The sequence below is a fragment of the Hipposideros armiger genome, unplaced genomic scaffold, assembly GCF_001890085.2.
Source record: "Hipposideros armiger isolate ML-2016 unplaced genomic scaffold, ASM189008v1 scaffold_364, whole genome shotgun sequence".
In the NCBI taxonomy this organism is placed as follows: domain Eukaryota; kingdom Metazoa; phylum Chordata; class Mammalia; order Chiroptera; family Hipposideridae; genus Hipposideros; species Hipposideros armiger.
In genome coordinates, this window is record NW_017731714.1 from 860,343 (window position 1) to 879,521 (window position 19,179).

General features: G+C 38.7%; 1 protein-coding gene across 1 annotated transcript in view; it reads left to right on the top strand.

Annotated features, from left to right (window-relative positions):
• The window catches only part of ANAPC10 (anaphase promoting complex subunit 10), a 101,796-nt gene extending 82,706 nt beyond the window's left edge, over positions 1 to 19,090 (top strand). Inside the window, exon 5 of the mRNA XM_019662052.1 lies at positions 19,020 to 19,090. Within this exon, the coding sequence (XP_019517597.1) occupies positions 19,020 to 19,043 (24 nt within the window). The 3' untranslated portion in view covers positions 19,044 to 19,090. The remainder of the gene's footprint in view (positions 1 to 19,019) is intronic.
• The last annotated feature ends 89 nt before the right edge of the window (positions 19,091 to 19,179 follow it).

The following is a 19,179-nucleotide window of genomic DNA, read 5'->3' on the forward strand; positions in this document are numbered from 1 at the left end:
AAGAAATTTAAAATCTGCATTTTTCACATTGAACTTTAATATTTCATCTCTTTCAAGAAAGACTTCAGAGAAGCCAAATACATCCTGCAATTTTTGTAAAACAACCCTTCAAATGGCTTACCTGGAGTGGTACATTGACTTATTAAGTTTAGATGGTTTTATAACTCATTTGTCTTTTGAGGGGGAAAAGTGGTAGTTTTGATTGATTTCAGTGAAAGACTTCAGGTTGAATTGACAGAACCAATAATGAATATGAATGCAGGAAAATGTTGTCCATGGGACACCTCTTTGAAAGGAACCATAGTGGTACTAATTTCCACCAGTGTCAGAAGTTGTCTACCTGAGCCTTACAATCATATGATGATCTCTTTGTATTCTGTATACTCAACTCACTTGCTAAATTGGGATCTAGTAGCTCTTTCATTACCACTTAAGCTTAAATAAAACAAAACAAAGCAAAGGCCACTGTTTTTTTCCCCCCGTTAGCTCTAAGGATATTACTTACACGAAGAAAGTTTTAGGTGTAATCTACTGACCATCATTATTCTCTTTATTCAGGTACAAAATAGTAAAAAATGACGGGAGGGTGGAATCAAGATGGTGGAATAGGTATTACCAACCTCAGTATAGACTAATGAATCGATGTGAGTTTGTCCCTTTTCATAAATATTCAACTGTGCAAACACCCTCCCCTCCAAAAAAAAAACCCAGTAAAATGATGGTATTGTGGATTTTTTTTCATAATAAGCGTGTGTTACTTTTTATTATTTCAATTAAAAAATATCAGAAATTAAAACAATGATTTTTTTAATGATGATTTATTTTCCAATCAGATCACTTTTTAGCTTTCCCATAAGACCAGGTATTATATATAATACCACTACTTAATGTTATTTCATTTCGATTTAATACATTTTCAGGAAACCTAGATACTGGGAATACAATGATTGACAGTCACAAGTCAACCTTGTGAAAATGTTGTAATACTCATTTGCACTGTCTTCTCCACTGTCTTAAGTTCTTCCAGGATGGAGACCATGTCTTACACATCTTTGTATCTCCAGTTCATAGGACAATGATGAACTCACTGAATATCTTTTGAATGAATCAAGTTCTATAATTCTAAGTTTCTTGTGGGTAGGATGAATTCCAATTCTAAACATTTAACACAGGGTAGTGTCCTAACTTGGTATCAAAGTCACTCATGTGTAACTTAGTACAGCTGTTAAATAAATGGGGAGGACACTGTGAGACTAGTAAATAGAGTATGTGCTCTTCTTGATGCTGATGACATGGTTTTATTAACACAAACCAGGATTTTCCTTGAGAAGCTGCTGAACCTGTTGCCTACTTACTGTCAGAACAGTTTAACATCAACTGTGCTACAACGAAAACCATTGTATTTGACAGACATTCTCCAGTATTTAAATGAACAATACTAAGTAACCCCATACAATAGGTCAACACATTCAGCTATTGGAATGTATATTTTGCAGCTAACAGTACCCGGGCTTACCCGGGGTGCGTCCATCCCATCAGGATACAATTCTACTTAAAAAACAAAAATTTTAGACATTCACCAAAGGCCATGCTGAACTGTTTTTTATGGTCAAGGCAGCCAATTGGTAGTTTTTAGAGTGCCTGGCCCTCCAGGAACCACCCCTCCTTCCTGCTCAGCAAAGAGGATCCTAATCCCTCCTCACAGCCAGTTTGCTCAAGATTACATGAGTCTTTAGATTCTGAATAAAGCTGCCAGCTGCCTTGACAGGAAAATAGATAAGAGAGACATTCCTGAGAAGAGGGAGTGGCCCGGGGTAGGAGGGAGTGGAGTGGAGCTCCTGGGGCGAGCTGAAGGGATGAAACACCCACAGAACAAGTTAAGATAAGTGAACAAAGGCTCCCCGGAGCCTGGGCTGAGATAGGATAACAAGGGGAGACCACCAGGATGGTGCGTGAGGAGGATGGCCAAGGAGTGAGGTCACTCGCTGGGTCGCAGGGCAGGATCTTAGAGAGAAAGGTTCAGCTACCTCACCAGTTTCTGCCTCCGGATCCAGGGTCTCACTCTCAGGGATGTACCTGTGCTTCTGCCAATTGGGCAATTTGATCTAAAAGAGCGGAGACACTTCTGAGAGGAGCTCTCAAGCTGTGTGAACTCGAGGGGCACATAAGAGCGATGCCGGTCCCGGAGGAATTACTGCAAGTATGAAGCCTGGTAACAGGTAACACCAGCCCTCAAACCAGGCCCAAATCATCTTCCTGTGTCATGGCACAGAACCCTAGGGGCGCAACTGAACATTCACCTGAGTATTTGAACAGGGTCATTGCTGCTTTTGGAAAAAACAATTTTGCCTTGTTAATAAGGAAAACTCCCATGTCCCATTTCCACACAAGGGTAGAGAATGTCAGGTTTTTAGACATTTTAAAAACATAAGGTCAGCTTGATCACACATGGATCTCTGATATCAAGTGCTTGGCCCTTTTTTAATGAGCACTATGAAATGTTGACATCTCAGACATCGGTAGAGCTTTCAGTTATGAAATGACAACGATTTGCTTGTCAAAGCCTGGTTGAAATATCTGTTAGGTTAAAGAGATCTGTTAGGGCGGAGGGTCAAGTAAACTGTGTAGAAAAAATTTTGTGTTTCAGTGGAAAACTATGCCTCATCGATAGCATCCCCTTGCAGATGATCCAATTCTAGCCCAGTTCATTGTCTTTAAGCTATTTTGTTCTCTCTGTAAGTTGTAGCTCACTGATAGACATACATTGGGTTGTTGGAAAAGTCATGACGTATTTTTTCTATGTTTTTCACTACAAAAATGCGTCATGACTTTTCCGACAACCCAATACATTATATTTGATCTAGTAGTAATTTTAATTTACTTCTCCTCTGTGCATAAACTAGTTTTGTCCCTATTTGCAGTTCATCTCAGTGTTTCTTTACTCCTTATAAATCTGTGCTGTTTTGACTTTTCCCTTGGTTATAACATCTGCCTAATTCCCTCGTATCGTAGGATTAAAAAAAAATCTTTAACGTGTTTATTTTTATAGCTTGTATGGGAGCCATGATTTTACCTTTTTCAGGAAATTATCTTTTAACAATTCTCTCTTCTGCTAACCTCTCAAAGCACTATTTCTTTACTAGGGGTTACAAGAGAATCTAATAGTTACATATTTTACAAAATGTTCTTAAGTGACCCAAAGAATTTCTGAAGCAAATTTGTCAGGAAGAAAATTACTCCCACCTACCTCAAGCCCCACACTAGCCTGGCGTTTTTATTGTTTACCTTGATATCCTGGTGTTTCTCTGGGGCCTCTATTCTCTCCTTACCATCCAAATGCTTATGAGCTGTTCTATCCCTGGAGAGATTGCTTCAAGGGCTTCTGAGCATCAATAAGGTGAAGCTTGCCAGTTCTGGCCTTTTCTGGCATGTTGTGAACTGCTCTAGGTTCCTTTTGAAGAAGGTGGACTATATTGGGTCGTTGGGGAAGTCATGACGCATTTTTGCATTGAAAAACATAGAACAATACATCATGACTTTCCCGATGACCCAATATTAATCCATAAGATAATTGCTTCCTCGCCATTTTTCTGTTATCAAATTGCCAAAAGAACTCATTTCCCTTGATGTTCAACATGACTAATTTAATCTAAAAATGACTTTTTCAGGATATAAGGAACTGTTAAGAACTGTTGGGTTGTCGGAAAAGTCATGACATAGTTTTTCTACGTTTTTTGTTGCAAAAATGTGTCATGACTTTTCTGGCAATCCAATATAAAGGAAACTTATTTTGCAAATTTTGCTTAAGTGTGGAGTATTTTTGGTATTGTGTTGTGACTTAGTTATTAATATTTGCAGTTTAGTCAATGCTAACTGAGACCTACTCTAAGCTAATCACCATGCAAGATACTCAGCTGCAAGTAAAACAAATCCTTGTCTTCAAGGAACTCACAGGAAAAATACTCACATGCACAGCTATCCAGAAAATAAGTGTGAGATCATTGCCAAATTTAGCAGCATGAAAATAATGGGAGAAGCAGAACAGGTCCAAAAGGTGAATATAATTGCTTGGTAAAGAAACCTATTAAAATTTTTAATTGGAAAGACTTGAGAGTTGTTCAGTCACTTTACAGATGAGGAAACCAAGTCCCAAAGATGTTATATGATCACAATTCATCTATAATATAAGCACACATATATAAAAGTATGTGATAGCACTATGATTCAATAGCAAATACATTTCACTTCTTGAGCTATAGTTGCTATTTTGTCAGTACAGTGAATTAACCTGGAAAATGTGTTGCTGTGTTTCTAGCCTACTTGTGAAAGTAAAGAAGTCATTTGTAAAAGGCTTTTGGCAGGCTAACATCTCAGGCCTGGGGGAGAAGTTCTCAGGTTTTGCAGTGTATCCTAGTATCTGTGCTGTTATGGGAGGTCTCTCTGGGCTGATGGGAACAGTCTAGTAGCTGAGGAAGTTGGGATGGTAATGTTGGTAGTACCGAGACAGGGTCTGTCTCCTGGGCTGGCATGAATTAAGTGGAGTGAGGGCTACAGCTTTTTTGGCTGGGATTCCGGGCTGGGTTCCTATCCAACAGGGAGCTAGGGTGAAAACCAGAAGCTGGGCAGGAGGCCAGTCACATCAAATGGTAGCTTAGTTCCCAGGGGTCTCAATTCACCTCCAGGAGCCCTGGATAAACGACTTCCAGATTCTGCTCTCTCATCAGAAGGAACCTTCTAGCATATTGACAGACTGAGTCATCCCCAGCTCTAGCTCCGGTGGGGAGCAGATGGGTGGAGTTGGAGCAGTCAGCAATTGACAAGGATAGATACTATCTTTCATATATTTTGGGTTTCTTATAAAAATTTACCTGTTGATAGTAGAAAATACAGAAAAACATAGAGGAAAAGTTAGAATTAACCATGAATTCAAAGACTTCCAGTCTTATTTCTCCCTCTGTCTATCTCTCCATATATATGTACACATGCACACACACTCGGTGCCATAAAAAATTTATACACATTTTAAGAAAGGAAAAAACTATTAAAATTGTAATATTCAATATATACCGATAACAAAAGATGAATACAAGTCACATTTGACTTCTGCAATGACAAGAGGTGCTCAAAGTGGTTCCCATCAGCGTCCAGACACTTCTGATGATGGCGAACTACTGCCTGAGCAACGTTGACCAAAGTGTCCACTTGAAGACATTTTTTGGCACCCCTGGTAGATATGTGTATATGATTGAGATGTGATCAAAACATATGGTGAATGTTTAAATAAAAAAATGTATTACAGCGAAAGACACATTGCTATTAATCCTCCTCAAAATACTCCCCCTCACTTCAAACACACTTATCCCATCGTTCTTGCCACTTGCTGAAGCAGTTCTGGAAGTCCTCTTTCATGAGTGTCTTTAGTTGCGCTGTGAACCAGGCAGCGGGTCCTCACCAGATACCGAATCTGCCGGGCACCTTGATCTTACACTTCCCAGCCTCAAGATCCATGAGAGATATATTTCTGTTTTTTAATAAACTACCTCATCTCTGGTATTTTGTTATAGCAGCCCAAACGGACTAAGACAGTGGTATTCATTGAGTCTTTCGTTCACAGCAATGGAAGTTGACGCTAGGTACCTTAAAGCAGAAATGGGAGTGATGGCATTTGTTGCAAAGATACTAGTGTATCGTGGAGAATTGAAAACCAAGTTAGGGATTAAGTCTCGGGGACCCTAGAAATAGGACTTGGTTGGCCTTTTCTGTGGGGCTCTATTGTAAATGCAATGCCCAGTCACAGTGTCTTTCCATTCCAAGTTTTAAATGCCAGAGACGGAGAGGCAGAGACAGAGAGAGGTGCAGTGGCCGAGGTGAAGCGTCATGCAGCTGCGTGGCTCCTGGACCCCATCCCATACCCATGAGCCATTCCCAGAGATAGAGGATCATTGACAGGCAGGGACCGTTACAAAAGTGGCCTGCTGTAATTTTTAAGCCCACTTTTCACTAACAATTGGGCACCGAAGTATGAGAAGAGCTTACTTCTAGTCTCTTCCCCTCTGTAGTCCTTTTTTTTCTGATTTTTGTTGTTGTTGCAGTTTCTCTTTCAAAGAGATCATACATTCTAATGATTTCAGCAATTCACATTTTGCTGGTGACAGCCAAACGTACTTCCAGCTTGAATCTCTTCCGAGTTCCAGCCTCATACCTCCAAATGTTCTGTCACTACTTAAAGTTCACCATGGCCAAAATTGGGTTCATCATATGTTCCTCCCAATTTCTTTCTTTCTATCAAGATGCTACTGTTTTCCATGATAACTAGCATCTGTGGCTCCTTCGTTGTTTCTCAAATGCCAAATCCTGAACTTTAAAATGTGAATTTCTTTAATCTCTCCCTTCCCTCCTTTCTGCCAAGTAGAGTTCAAATCCTCATCCCCGCTCCTTTAGACCGTGACCTGTAACCTTGCCATGCCCCTCCACCTGTCCAAGCTTTCTGTCTTCCCATCGCCATGCCCACTCGCATCATCGCCCTGCCCACCTCAGCAAGTATTTATCATTTCAGGACATTTTATATATAAGCCTGAGGTTGTCTCCACAAGATATCACAGGTAACTCAGAGATCCCCAATGCCAGTGATCTAATTCATAGTTATATGAAAAGAACCTTTTTTCTACAAATATTCTATAAAATGGATTGCCAACTCTATTTGAAATAAATAGCATAGTGTTGACAAAAAGGACAATATGTTTAGCATAACCGCTAACCTTATTTAAGAAAAAACTGTTTCCTCTTCTCACACCAACACTTCTGACCCCAAATCTGTGGGTTTTCCACATCATGCAATTGTGCAACTCTCTGGATACCAGCTGGTGTTCTATAATTCACTTATGACATCACCTGTGCACACGCCACAGATTAAGGGCTCAGGCCCACAAGAGTGCCCCACACTTCAGATACTAATTGCAAGTCCAGGTTGGTACCTGTGCTTCTGACTGAATGGCTATAAATCAGAAATTCCCATGACCCTCTCCTCAGGTTTGATAATTTGCTAGAATGGCTCACAGAATTCAAGAAAATACTTAACTTCTTAGATTCCTGGTTTATTATAAAAGGATACAACTCAGGAACAGCCAGATGGAAGTGATGTATAAGGCAATGCGTGGAGGGAGTGGTTGTGGGGCATCTATGCCCTGTCTGGGCACCCCACCCTCCCAGCACCTCAATGTGTTCAGCAACCTGGAAGCTCTCTGAACCTCTACGGTTAGGGTTTTGAATGGAGGCTTTCTTGTATAGGCATGATAGACTAAATCATTGCCCATTAGTGGTTAACTCAACCTTCAGCCCTTCTCCCCTCCCCAGAGGTCTAAGGGGTGAGGCTGAATGTTCCAGCCCTCTAATCACCTGGTTGGTTCCCCTGGCAACCAGCCCCCATCCAGAGTCTCTTCAGGAGCTCACAGCCCACAGGCATCTCACTAACATGCAAAAAGACACATCACTTCTGGAGATTCCAAGGGCTTTAGGAGCTGTAAGCCAGGAAACGGGGACAAAACATATATTTCTTTTTATATCACAGTATCACATCTGTTAATTTTAATTTCTTATTTTGAAATTATTTTGAAATAATTTGAAGTTTCAAATTATTTCAAAATAAAAAGTTACAAAAATCATAGAATTTCCATATGGCCTTTACTCAGCTTCCCAAATTTTAACATGTATAACCATGGTACAATAGTCAAAGCCAGGGAATTAACATTGAAAGAATATTATTAACTAATCTACATACTTTATTCTCATTTTGCCATTTGTCCCACTAAGGTTCTGTTTATGATCCAGGATCTCAACTAAGATTCTGCACTGCATTTAATTGGCATGTCACTTTAGTTTGCTCTAATCTGGGACAGTTCTTCAGGTTTTCTTCGTTGCTCATGATCTTGAGCTTTTGAAGAGTTCTGGCCAATTATTTTGGTAGAATGTCTTTTGATATGGGTTTGCCTGATGTTTCCTCATGTTGAAACGTGCATGTTGAATTATGCATTTTTGGCAAGAATACCACTGAAGTGATGTAATATCCTTCTCAGTGCTTCATACCAGAAGGTACACCATGTTGATTTGTCTCATTACAGGCGACGTTAATTTTGATCACTCGGTTAAGAAGGTATCTGCAAGATTTCTGCACCTGAAGTTGCTATTTCCCCTTTATGATTAATAAGTATTTTGTGGAAAAATATGTTGAGCTATGTAGGACTGAGAGAGGGCTCCAAGACTCTAGGGTGGGAACTAGGGCAGTGATGGTGTGCCCACATAGGAGAGAATTCCATGGAGGAAGAAGGTCTCCGTAAGGTAGAAGTTACAGAAAAGTCAAATTGATTGAGGACTGAAAAGACACCAACAATTTTAGGAGATTTGGGGGACTTAAATAAGAACTCCTTCAGAGTAATGTTGCAGGGGGAGGATGGTGCAGATCTAAATGTAAAGGGTTATGGAATGACCAGGGGACAAAATAGAAGAAGCTACAAATTTGGTAATTAGGGGAGTCATGCTGGAATATCTTGTCAGACAGTGGTGGTGGTAAAGAACAATTCTAAATTCTATATGTTGTCCTCATCTATTAATTTTTTTCAGCAGAGCACTGAAGCAAACCATTAAGAATCCATTTTCTAGACTCTAGACAAATATAGAATGAAGTTTTTCTTTTCAAGGTATTTCCTTTTGTTCTGCACAGGAAGACCACCACTTTTTTGCATCTGAATGAACTTTGAAGTAAGTAGTAGCAGTACAGCTAGACCCTAGACAAATACAAAATTAAGGTGTTTTTTTTTTATTTTTCCTCTTTTTTTCAAGATTTGTTTGCTTTTCGGCCCCAGTGTCTTTTATAATAATTCTTTTGAATATTTGGTAGGTTGATTAACTGTACTTATCACTTTATGATATGCAGGGCAGGTGTGTATGTGGACATGTGAGCTAGAGATAGAAGAGTGTGTCTAAATGCGAAGTCAATTAACATTGATTTGGTTCATAGTGAAGCATACCATGTTATAAGAAAAATAAATATAACTTAAAGGCAAAGAAACACTAAACACCCAGTTAATTTATGGCGAAGCATACTTAGTTTATGATTTTGGTTAATACATACTTTAACTAGAACAGTGTTCTGCACTCATTTTTATTAAATACTGTAGGTGTTTGCTGGGGCATGAGGTAATAACCCAAATACAATTAAAATGACCATAAAATTAGGGTCTCCACATAGGCTCCCAAGGATGGGTCTGTTTGAGGCTTCTAGTCATCAGCATTGGGTGGTCTGCTATTGGTGCATGATACCTAAATAGAGCTTTTTCCCCTTAGGTCTGTAAGGTGTTAAGGTGTTTTTATAAAACCCCATAAACCCTCGTTAAACACTTTTTTTTCATAAAGAAAACTTAAATCTTTATTTGACGTGTTTTCTGTGGCACTATTTTGGCATTTTAACAAGTCCTTTAAAGAATCACTAATAATTGCATACACCTCTGGGGTGGGGGTGAGGGGTATTTATTCAGGTTTTTGTACATCAAACCGCCTGACCCACTGAGCAACAAGCGCAGAATTTTGGTACATTTTAATTTAATAAGGAAAAAAGATCAAAAGCATCTCCAGGTGGAGAAAGTTAGGCTGATTTCGGTATTGCATATTAACTGATTGAAAGGAAGGTTTGACTACTGACTGAATTAACTATGATGAAAACATATTCAATTATTTATTACAGCGAGGGCTTCCCTAAACACTATGGAAGAAACAGCAGCGTTTTCCCCACCCTGACACGCCTCATTCCCTGTCCCTGATCTCTATAGCACTTCGAACATAGTGGATAAACTTTGTTGTATCTACTACTTTTTGTCTGTCTGAATGTAAGCTCTATGAGAAAGGGACTTTTGTCTTTTTGTTCACTGTTGTATATTAAATGTCTAGGACATTTAATAAATATTTGTGGAAGGAAGGAAGGAAGGAAAGAAGGAAAGAAGGAAGGAAGGGAGGGAGGGAGGGAGGGAGGAGTGAATGATTAAATTACATTTCATTTGAGTTCCAAGACATACCATGAACTTCAGCTTTCTCGGAGTCCAGATTTCACATGCATGTATATTTCTCTTATTTAAAGAGCTCATTTCTCTCTCCTTTTACTCCACATCTTGAATGCAAAATCTTGGCATCATTAGGAATAATATTTGTATGTTAAAGGAATGACGTGAGGTCAGATCATGGTTTCTTGATGATGTCATGAAGGCAGTATTCCATATAAATGCATTTGCACTCAGAATTTCTTCCAAGTAGAAACAGGTGGTTATGTTAACTTTTTTTTTTAACTTTAAGAGGAAAAACACCTCACTTCACAGCAATGTTGATATTTGCAGCCTCTGTATTTCTTAAAACTATGTAACTGGGGAGGACGATTCTGGGAAGATGGCTGGAAAAGTAAGCACCAGATATCTGTCTTCTCACCTAAAAAAAAATTGCACTGGCAGCATCTGTCTGATGTAACTATTTTGGAACACTGGAGTCTATTGAAGTCTTGCAGCTTCTAGAGGAAGGGTTGGCCGGTTAAGTGCAGCTAATTTCAATCACTTTCAATTCTTAGCACAGGATAGATCCCTCATCTTCTACTCCCCAGCCCAAGGCACTCAGCTGTGCATGTCATCCTGGAATAGCTTGCAGGAGCCAGGGTAGGCATTAAGGACCCTGTACTCTAAATATTGGAGATATGTATTCTGACTGCTGCTTCTGATCACGGAAGTGCAGACACAGAGGTGGCCAGCTGTTGTTGCACCATCACCCTCCATTGTTGCAAGCCTCTCCCCAACTGGCTCAAGTGACTTTCAGGGGATTTAATGAGCTGGCACTCCCTTTTTGTTACACTGCCCCTTCGTTTTCCCCCCTGTTTTGGGAGTCAGACATTAAAGTCTAAGACATTCAAAAGCAGCTGCCTATCCAAGGGAAATTGGAAAGTCATGCACATGCCCAAGAAAAGGCTCAGGCTCAGAAAAGACCCGTGAAGACCTTATATTTGTATCCCCACTGATCCTCAGCAAGAAAATCACCTACAACAATTAAAACAAAACAATAGTAAACCCTTGAGAAAGGAGAAGAGTCTGATTTTAAGAAATACCACATAATTAGATTCAAATATCCATTTTTTGTCAACAAAGAAATCTCAAGACATAAACAAAGAAACAGGGAATTACTGCCCATTCAAAGGAAAGAAATGAAAGAATGGAAACTATCTTTGAGAAAGACCAGAAGGAAGACCTACTAGATAGACTTTGAAATAGTCATAAAGATGCTCAAAGAACTAAAGGAAGATGTGGAGGAAGTCAAGATAACAATGTATGAAGAAAATGGAAATATCAATAAGAGATAGAAAGCTGTCAAAAAAGCCAAAAACTATTCAAGAGCTCAAAAGTACAATAACTGAGATGAAAAATTCACTGGAGAGATTCAAAGGCAGATTTGAACAGGCAGAAACAAGATTCAGCAAACTTGAAAATAGGACAATTGAAATGATCAAGTCTGAAGAACAGAAAAAAACAAAAAGATTGGAGAAACATGAACAGAGTGTAAGGGACCCATGGGACACTGTCTAGTGGACCAACTAATAGTTCGTGGGAATCCTAGAAGGAAAAGAGGGAGATAAAAGGAAGGAGAGATTATGTAAAGAAATGTCTACCCTATGCCTGTCCCATCATTAGATTTTAGAATCCCATTCACGTAACTTGTCCGGTTTCTTAGGTTCACAGCTAGAGAGGAATTTTGCTTCATTATGAACTGAACTTTGAATTTCACCTCTATATGATTTAGATGATATTTTAGATCAGACTTTGGACTTCAGACTTTGGAGTTGATCCTGGAATGAGTTAAGATTTTGGGGCTATTGAAATAGAATGAATGTATTTTGCATCTGAAGACTTGAATTTTGGGGGCCTGGGGCAGAATGTTATGGACTGAATGTGTCCCCTACCCCCCCCCCAAATCATTTGTTGAAACCCTAACTCCTATTGTGGCTGTATTTGGAGATGGCATATCTAAGGGAACAAAGTTAAATGAGGTAAAAAGGGCGGGGTCCTTATCCAACAAGATTCGTGTACTTATAAGAAGAGGCACCAGAGAGCTTGTGCATGTTCTCTCTCTTTCTCTCTCTCTCCATTTTGATCTCGATCTCCATCTCTATCTCTGTCTCTATCTCTTTTTCTGCACAAGGCTCTAGGAAGACACACGATTTTTTTATTTCCCTAGCTCAATAAGTAGAATTTCTCTAGTCTCTTTTTACTTACAAAGAAGCCTCCCCAGATCTCTGGTCTTATGCATGTAGCTCAGTTTTACCTCCCTGGGGACACAAGGTCTATTTGAATTTCCTTCCTTTCCCAGCTTAAAACCCTAGTTCCTAGGGCAGGCCGAGTGGCTCAGTTGGTTAAGAGCTCGCTCAAGAGTACAAGCTCTGAGCAACAGGGTCGCCAGTTCGATTCCCAGCCTGAGCTGAGCTGCCAACAGGTGGCAGGATGGCTCAGAAAACAAAAACCTAGTTCCTAGATGGTAAGGCTCATCACTGGTCCTTATTATCTGGTGAGCCTCATACCTTTGGCTTCAGTTTACAACTTATATAAACCTATTAAGGCTGCTGGAACAAAGGGCCACTAACTGGGTGGCTTAAATCACAAAAATGTATTGTCTCACAATCTCAGAGGTTAGAAGTCTGAGATCAAGGTGTTAGCATGTTTAGTTCCTTCTGAGGGCTGGGAGGAAGACTCTGTTTCATGCCTCTCACCTAGATTTACTGGCAGTCATTGGTGTTCCTTGGTGTGTAGGAGCATCACCCCAATCTCCGCCTTCATCTTCACATGGCATTCTACTTCATATGTGTGTCTTGTGTCCCAACTTTCCCTTCTTATAAAGATAACAACATATTGGATCAGGGGCCCACCCTGCTCCAGTATGACCTTATCCTAACTTAACTAATTACATCTGTAGTGAACCTGTTTCCAAATCACATGCTGGGGAACTGGGGGTTAGGACTTCAATGTATGAATTTTGGAGAGGACACAATTTAATCCATAACACCCCTCTTCAAATTCCTTTTCATTTCTAGCAGCTGCATATTTCTCTTTTTAAATTTATAAATCAGCTATTTAATTTTGTTTCATTGCACTATTTTATTCATCATAGGTATGTATTTGAAGTGAGGGGGCAATGTCCCACATTAGCACAATCCTCTCATTGGCTCAAAATTGTTCTTCCATGATTTAAATGGTGAGAACATTTTTTTAAAGAATCACCAACTAGTATTTTAAAAGAAATTAAACAATAAATGGCATAAACGAAGGAACAAAAATTTTTATAAGACACTATCAATAAAGAAAAGGTAGATATCAAAAATAACTGAAGAGTACTTCTAGAAATGAAAAAATACAGTCATTGTAAATACACAACACAAAGGATAGGTTAAACTGTATGTTAGACACAACTGAAGAAAGAATTAGTAAACTGAAAGTCAGATCTAAGGACCTAACAAGAATGCAGCAGAGAGGGTGGTAAATGAAAAAGTAAGAAAAGAAAAAAGTGTGAAAGGGGTTAAAAAACATGAATTTTAACTTAAAATTACTTTAATTTTAATTTAAAAATTAAAATGCGGAGATGTAACATTTGCTTCATGAGGAGTTCCAGAAGAGGAGTTGGGAGGGGTAGAGAAAACTGGCGATTCCCAGGTATGAAGAGATAATATTGCAAAATTGAGAAAGGCATTGATTTAGAAAATGCTGACTGGTTAATTTCGAATTGATTAGTAGTTGACATAATTTGGTCTTGCTTCTTCCCACTGCCTAGGGATGAAATTCTTAAGGAAGACCCTCATTTAGTGTTTGTATTTCTGAGAAAAGATTTTGTTGGGGAAGAGGATGTAACTACTGGCTGTGAGGTACAAAGACTTGTCTGAAGACTTCTCACACTTTTATCCATTTCCAAATTGCATTACATCACAATAGTACAAGTTATACCCTTTTAGTTATTGAATGATATATCATCAAAGGAGACTTCACTACATTTGTGCTAGTGAACAGGTTAATGAATAAAATAATGTTATGAATTCAACTTTCTCATCAAAGAACATTTAGAAAATTGTTTAGACTGAAGCCTATGGCCATACATACTTAGGGCATGTTTTATAGTGCTTAACTAGTATGTGGTTCTTATTCTGAATGTAATACTTGTTTTGAAATTTAAATAATAAACAGTATTTTATACATATTTTTGCTTAAAGTCACATTTTGTCATATTTGGCTGCAAAACATATGGTCGAATCAGCACGGTGCCTATCCAGTGGAAATATGAACAGGACCACACAAAACGATTCCACTGTGTCATTTTGTTCAATGTGGCTTCACGAAAATAAACTCTTCTCACCACAAAAACTTGCTTGTCATTTCCCACTTTTTAAAAAATGATCACTTCTAGATTCACTTCCAGTGCCTTATCCTTTTTTTAACCGTTGTCTACTCTAAAGTGACTTGAAGATTTGTTTATTTTGCTTCAGAATCCCTCATTCTTCATTTTTACCACATTTCTAACTATAAAATGCATATTATTAAAACATGTTAAGCCTTTGGGATAGTTTGATGTTGGTAATGTAAGATTTTTGGCTGATTCATTTAGAGTTTTGTGGTATTTGTATTTTCAGTATATTTGATATTTTTCTGTGTTTTAACTTTTAGAGATTTTCTTTTAGCACATAATTGAGGCCTGACTTCTTTATTCTCCAGAACATTCAACTTAATCTTAACTCAGCTTTCTTTTTTAGTCTGTTTATGAGACAGTTTTTTAGTCTATGAGACAGTTTATGTGAGCATTTTTATCCAGGAATCTTAGATTTTCTTGATGTTAACCCAAGATGCAGAACTTGTCTTCAAAACAGGCATGATTTATTTTCAGATCTGCTAAATAGGTGGGAGACAGAGTATTAACATAATGTTCTTTGCATAAGCAGAAGAGCAAGACGTGGGCAATCATCATAGAATCTATTTCCAATCATTCACAGCCTACACTTCCTAAAGGGTAATATCCTCAACAGGACACAATATTCTAATCAGGATTTGGTACAGAATATTGTTGAGGGGAAAATTTGCATGCCTATCATCATTCATTTTAATATATTCCCATATCATTTAAGTTTTCACTTGTTTGTTTCTCACCTGCAGCACTATTGAAAATTTAGACGATAATTCTTTGTTGTGGAGAGCTTTTGTTATGTGTATGATGTATAGTAGTATCCTTGGCTTCTATCCGCTAGATGCTAGTAGCACCCTCCCCAATCATGATTGTCAAAAACATCTCCAGACCTGCCAAATATGCCCTGTGTGGCTACATCATCCCCAGGCGAGAACGACTGGTGGGCATTATGTTGCTAACTTATTCTGCTCACGGTCAAATCCAGTCTTGCCCCTTTATCTCCCAGTTGTTTTCTTTTGTACTTAACGTTTACTTGTCAATTGTATGTTATTCTGCATATGAATTAGTTATTTTAGTTTTTAAAATATATATATGTATTTTTGTCTCTACATTTTCCATCTCATTTTATAGGAAATTTACCCATTTCATCAAAGTCATCTGAAATTCATTTTTAATAGAACACAAACAGCTGCATATTTTCTGAACACTAGTAAAGATAAGAAATGTAAGGCTTTTCCCTATGAAACACAGCTTGGAAGGTTTTTCCAAATTGATATTGTATCACTGATAACGCCCTTTGATTACAACCCCCGTATCAGTCTTTACCTTCTTATATATACATGTGGCCCCAAACCTACTTTTCTAAATGTCTTTAACTTTGTTTTGTGAAACAATCAAAATGCCTTATCACAATCAGGAGAGATTACATCTCTACTTACTCCATCTCTCTTTGGTAGAAGCAATTTAATTAAGTCTTCCAAAATTTCTTCTTCATACAGTCACACTGGTTGCTTGCTAGTGATTAAGCGGAATCATTCTTGAATTACACAGGAGAGCACTGTTCAGTCTGTGCTATTTTGTGAAGTGGAGTGTACTGAGAATGGCCAAGGTCTGTCAATCAATGCCCTTTTTAGAAATCTTGCATGGTGAGAGGTGGCACTTCTCACCACTTCTCTCATAGATGCAGAAAACCTTTATGGTTGGGCATGGTTAAGCATCTTCCCTCCCAGACTTCTTTCATCCCTCCCTCTCATTCTTCCTTCATGTATTTATTGTCTATTTACCTATTTATTCAACAAACAATTACTGATCACTCACTAAGTGTCAGACATTGAGAGTACAATGATGAAAATACTAGGGACCTAGCATTCAAGGAGCAGGAAGACTGATTTGGGCATGGGGGGGAGGAAGACAAGTGAACAGTTATTTCTACTACAATATGCCAAATATAGTGATTAAAGGGAGCACACCATTATAGGAGGGGTGCTGCCCGGGCGTGCTTCTCAGATAAAGTTATGCCTAAATTCAGGATTAAACATGGAGTAGGAATTATTTTGAGGAAAAAGTGGGACAGATATTCCAGGTGAAAGCGGTGGGATGAAAGGAGACATGAATGGGGAAATTCAAATGGTTCATTTCAGTGTAGATGGAAAGTTATCCTCTTTGATCAGAATTATCTTGAAGAGAAGACAACTGAATAAACTAGAAGACCACCCATGATTTATATAAATATAGTTAGTGTCCACAGCTCATGATCATTTTATTTTTTCCTCCCAAATTTCTACTTGTAATGGGAATGGCTGAAAATTGCCACATCATTTTTGAGTGAACATTTCTTTTTCTTTCTTTTTTTTTTTTTAAGATTTTATTGGGGAATCGGGGAAGGGGAACAGACAAGTTGCTGTCCTTTTGTTTTTCAGTCTAGTTGTGGAGGACGTTGCTTCACTGGCCCATGTTGGTATAATCATTGCGCTCTTCCCAGGTGAGGCAGATCGGTCACCGGCCCCTGGATGGCCGCTCACGGTGGCTCTTGGCAGCTCACACTGGCTGCCGGCTGCTCACCCTGGCTGCCGGCCACTCACAGTAGCCCATGACAACCCACTGCGGCCCCACTGCAGCCTACGCTGTTGCTGGCAACTCACGGCAGCCCAGCTCCAGGTCCAGCTGTTGTTCACCATCTTAGCTGTAGAGGGTGCAGCATCACTGGCCCTAATATGGGATCTGAACCGGGGCCCTGCTGCTCAGAGCTGGCATCCCAAGCCAACTCTTAACCAACGCGCCACTTGGCCAGCCCTCGAGTGAACATTTCTTAATGGAGACATAATTTTTCTAATGGAATATCAGCAAGAAAAACAAAACAAAAACCTGTTGCTTTACATAATGACTCTACTTTCAAGTCAGCATTAATTTATTCTCATACTTCCTTTCTTTCAATAACCACATTATGCTATTTTATACCAATATTTTCAATTAAGTCATACATAGTGTAAAAAGAAGGCAGGCACTATATAACCACTGTTTAAATCCCAAGGAAATTAATTCTTCCTTTCATTTATTCACTATTGCTATGCTCTCCTTTTTAAATTTTTTTCTTTTCTCATTTCTTATTTTCTAATTAATTCCTCCTTTTGCTCTGGCCTTAGAGCTCCTGCCTTTATCTTGCCAAGTCTTGTTATATATTGGACTAGACCATGCTTGCTGTTCTCTAAAAGGAGGAAGAATTAGATTACACGGTATAAATAATCCTTATGTCTGCTTTCAAATGAGCAGAATCACTTTTGTACCAGTTTGTTGTAAGCTGAGAACAAAGACTAATTTTGCTTATCTTTATTTAGTAATTTGAAAAAAATTAAACTAAGACATTGATCACTAGCTGAAAATATGCAGCCGTTACTATCATGCACTTTGCCGATAAAGAAAGGGGCGAAAACATGAAGTGGGCTTGTAGAGGGTTTGTATAAGTCAAGGAATCTAGCAATAATGAAGCATGATGCATTGAATTGGCTCTGGGTATAGTTTACCAATCATATATAAAATATCCCAATTATACTTTCAAATGACCCTTCTTATAATTGAAAAGCCATGATACATTTTTTTAAAGATTTTAATGATGATATAGTTAATATATCTAGAATTTGTATTGGGAAGATGCAATTTGCTGTCATAAAGAAACTCTCCTTGCTATCATAAGCACGTGCTGCAAAGCCTCTCATGGGAAGAATTGGTTCACACTGTTAGGCATAGATATCTAATGGAGCCTGAGAAAACAAGGAGGCAGAATTATGGCCCCCAAAGATACCCAAGTCCTAATCTCTGGAACCTGTGAATATATATGTGGCAAAGAGAATTAAGGTAGAAGACAAATTCAAGATTCCTAAACCACTAATCTTAAACTAGAGAGATTATCCTGGGTTGTCCAGTGGGTTTGATGTAATCACTTGGGTTCTTAAAAGTGAAAGTGGGCAGTAGAAGAAGAACCTGTGTTAGAGTGGTATGATGTGAGAAAGACCCAACCAGCCATTGCTGGCTCTGAAGGTGGAAGGAGACTGCAAGCCAAGGAATGCAGGCAGCCTGTACAAGCTTATAGGCAAGAAAAGGGAGTCTCGCTTAGAGTCTCCAGAAAAAATGCAACCTGTTGACACTTTGATTTTAACCCAGTGAAACCCATTTCAGACATCTGACCTCCAGAACGGTAAGATAATAAATTTGTGGGGTTTTTAAGCCACTAAATTTATCGTAATTTGTTACAGCAGCAACAGGAAGCCAATACAGAATTACAGAGGGAGTTGAGATGAGTTGGAGGATTCATACAAGTAGATTCAGCCATTACCTCAATTCTCTTGTAATTAGAAAAATATATGTATGTAAGAAGAATTAGAGTATTGGAATATCAAAGAAGATCTCTTTAACTGGACATATATACCCTTTGGTAATGGCAAAGTCAGATTTGATGTAAACTAAGTGCACCTGAGTATAGTACTTGCATTTTGCTAAATTCGGTCAACTATTTTCAATATTTACTGAATTTCCAACAGTCAGTTATTTTTTTGCTGTTTTTTTAGGAGGAAGAAAATATGGCCAACTGAAACCTATTGACAGCTGATTTTTTATGGTGCTACGACAACCACCGGATCAATCATCATACACTCAAGGTACATTATGAGTTCAATATTTGCTGTTTGGAGTTTTTATTGTCTTGAAGCTTTCCTACGCTTTATGGAA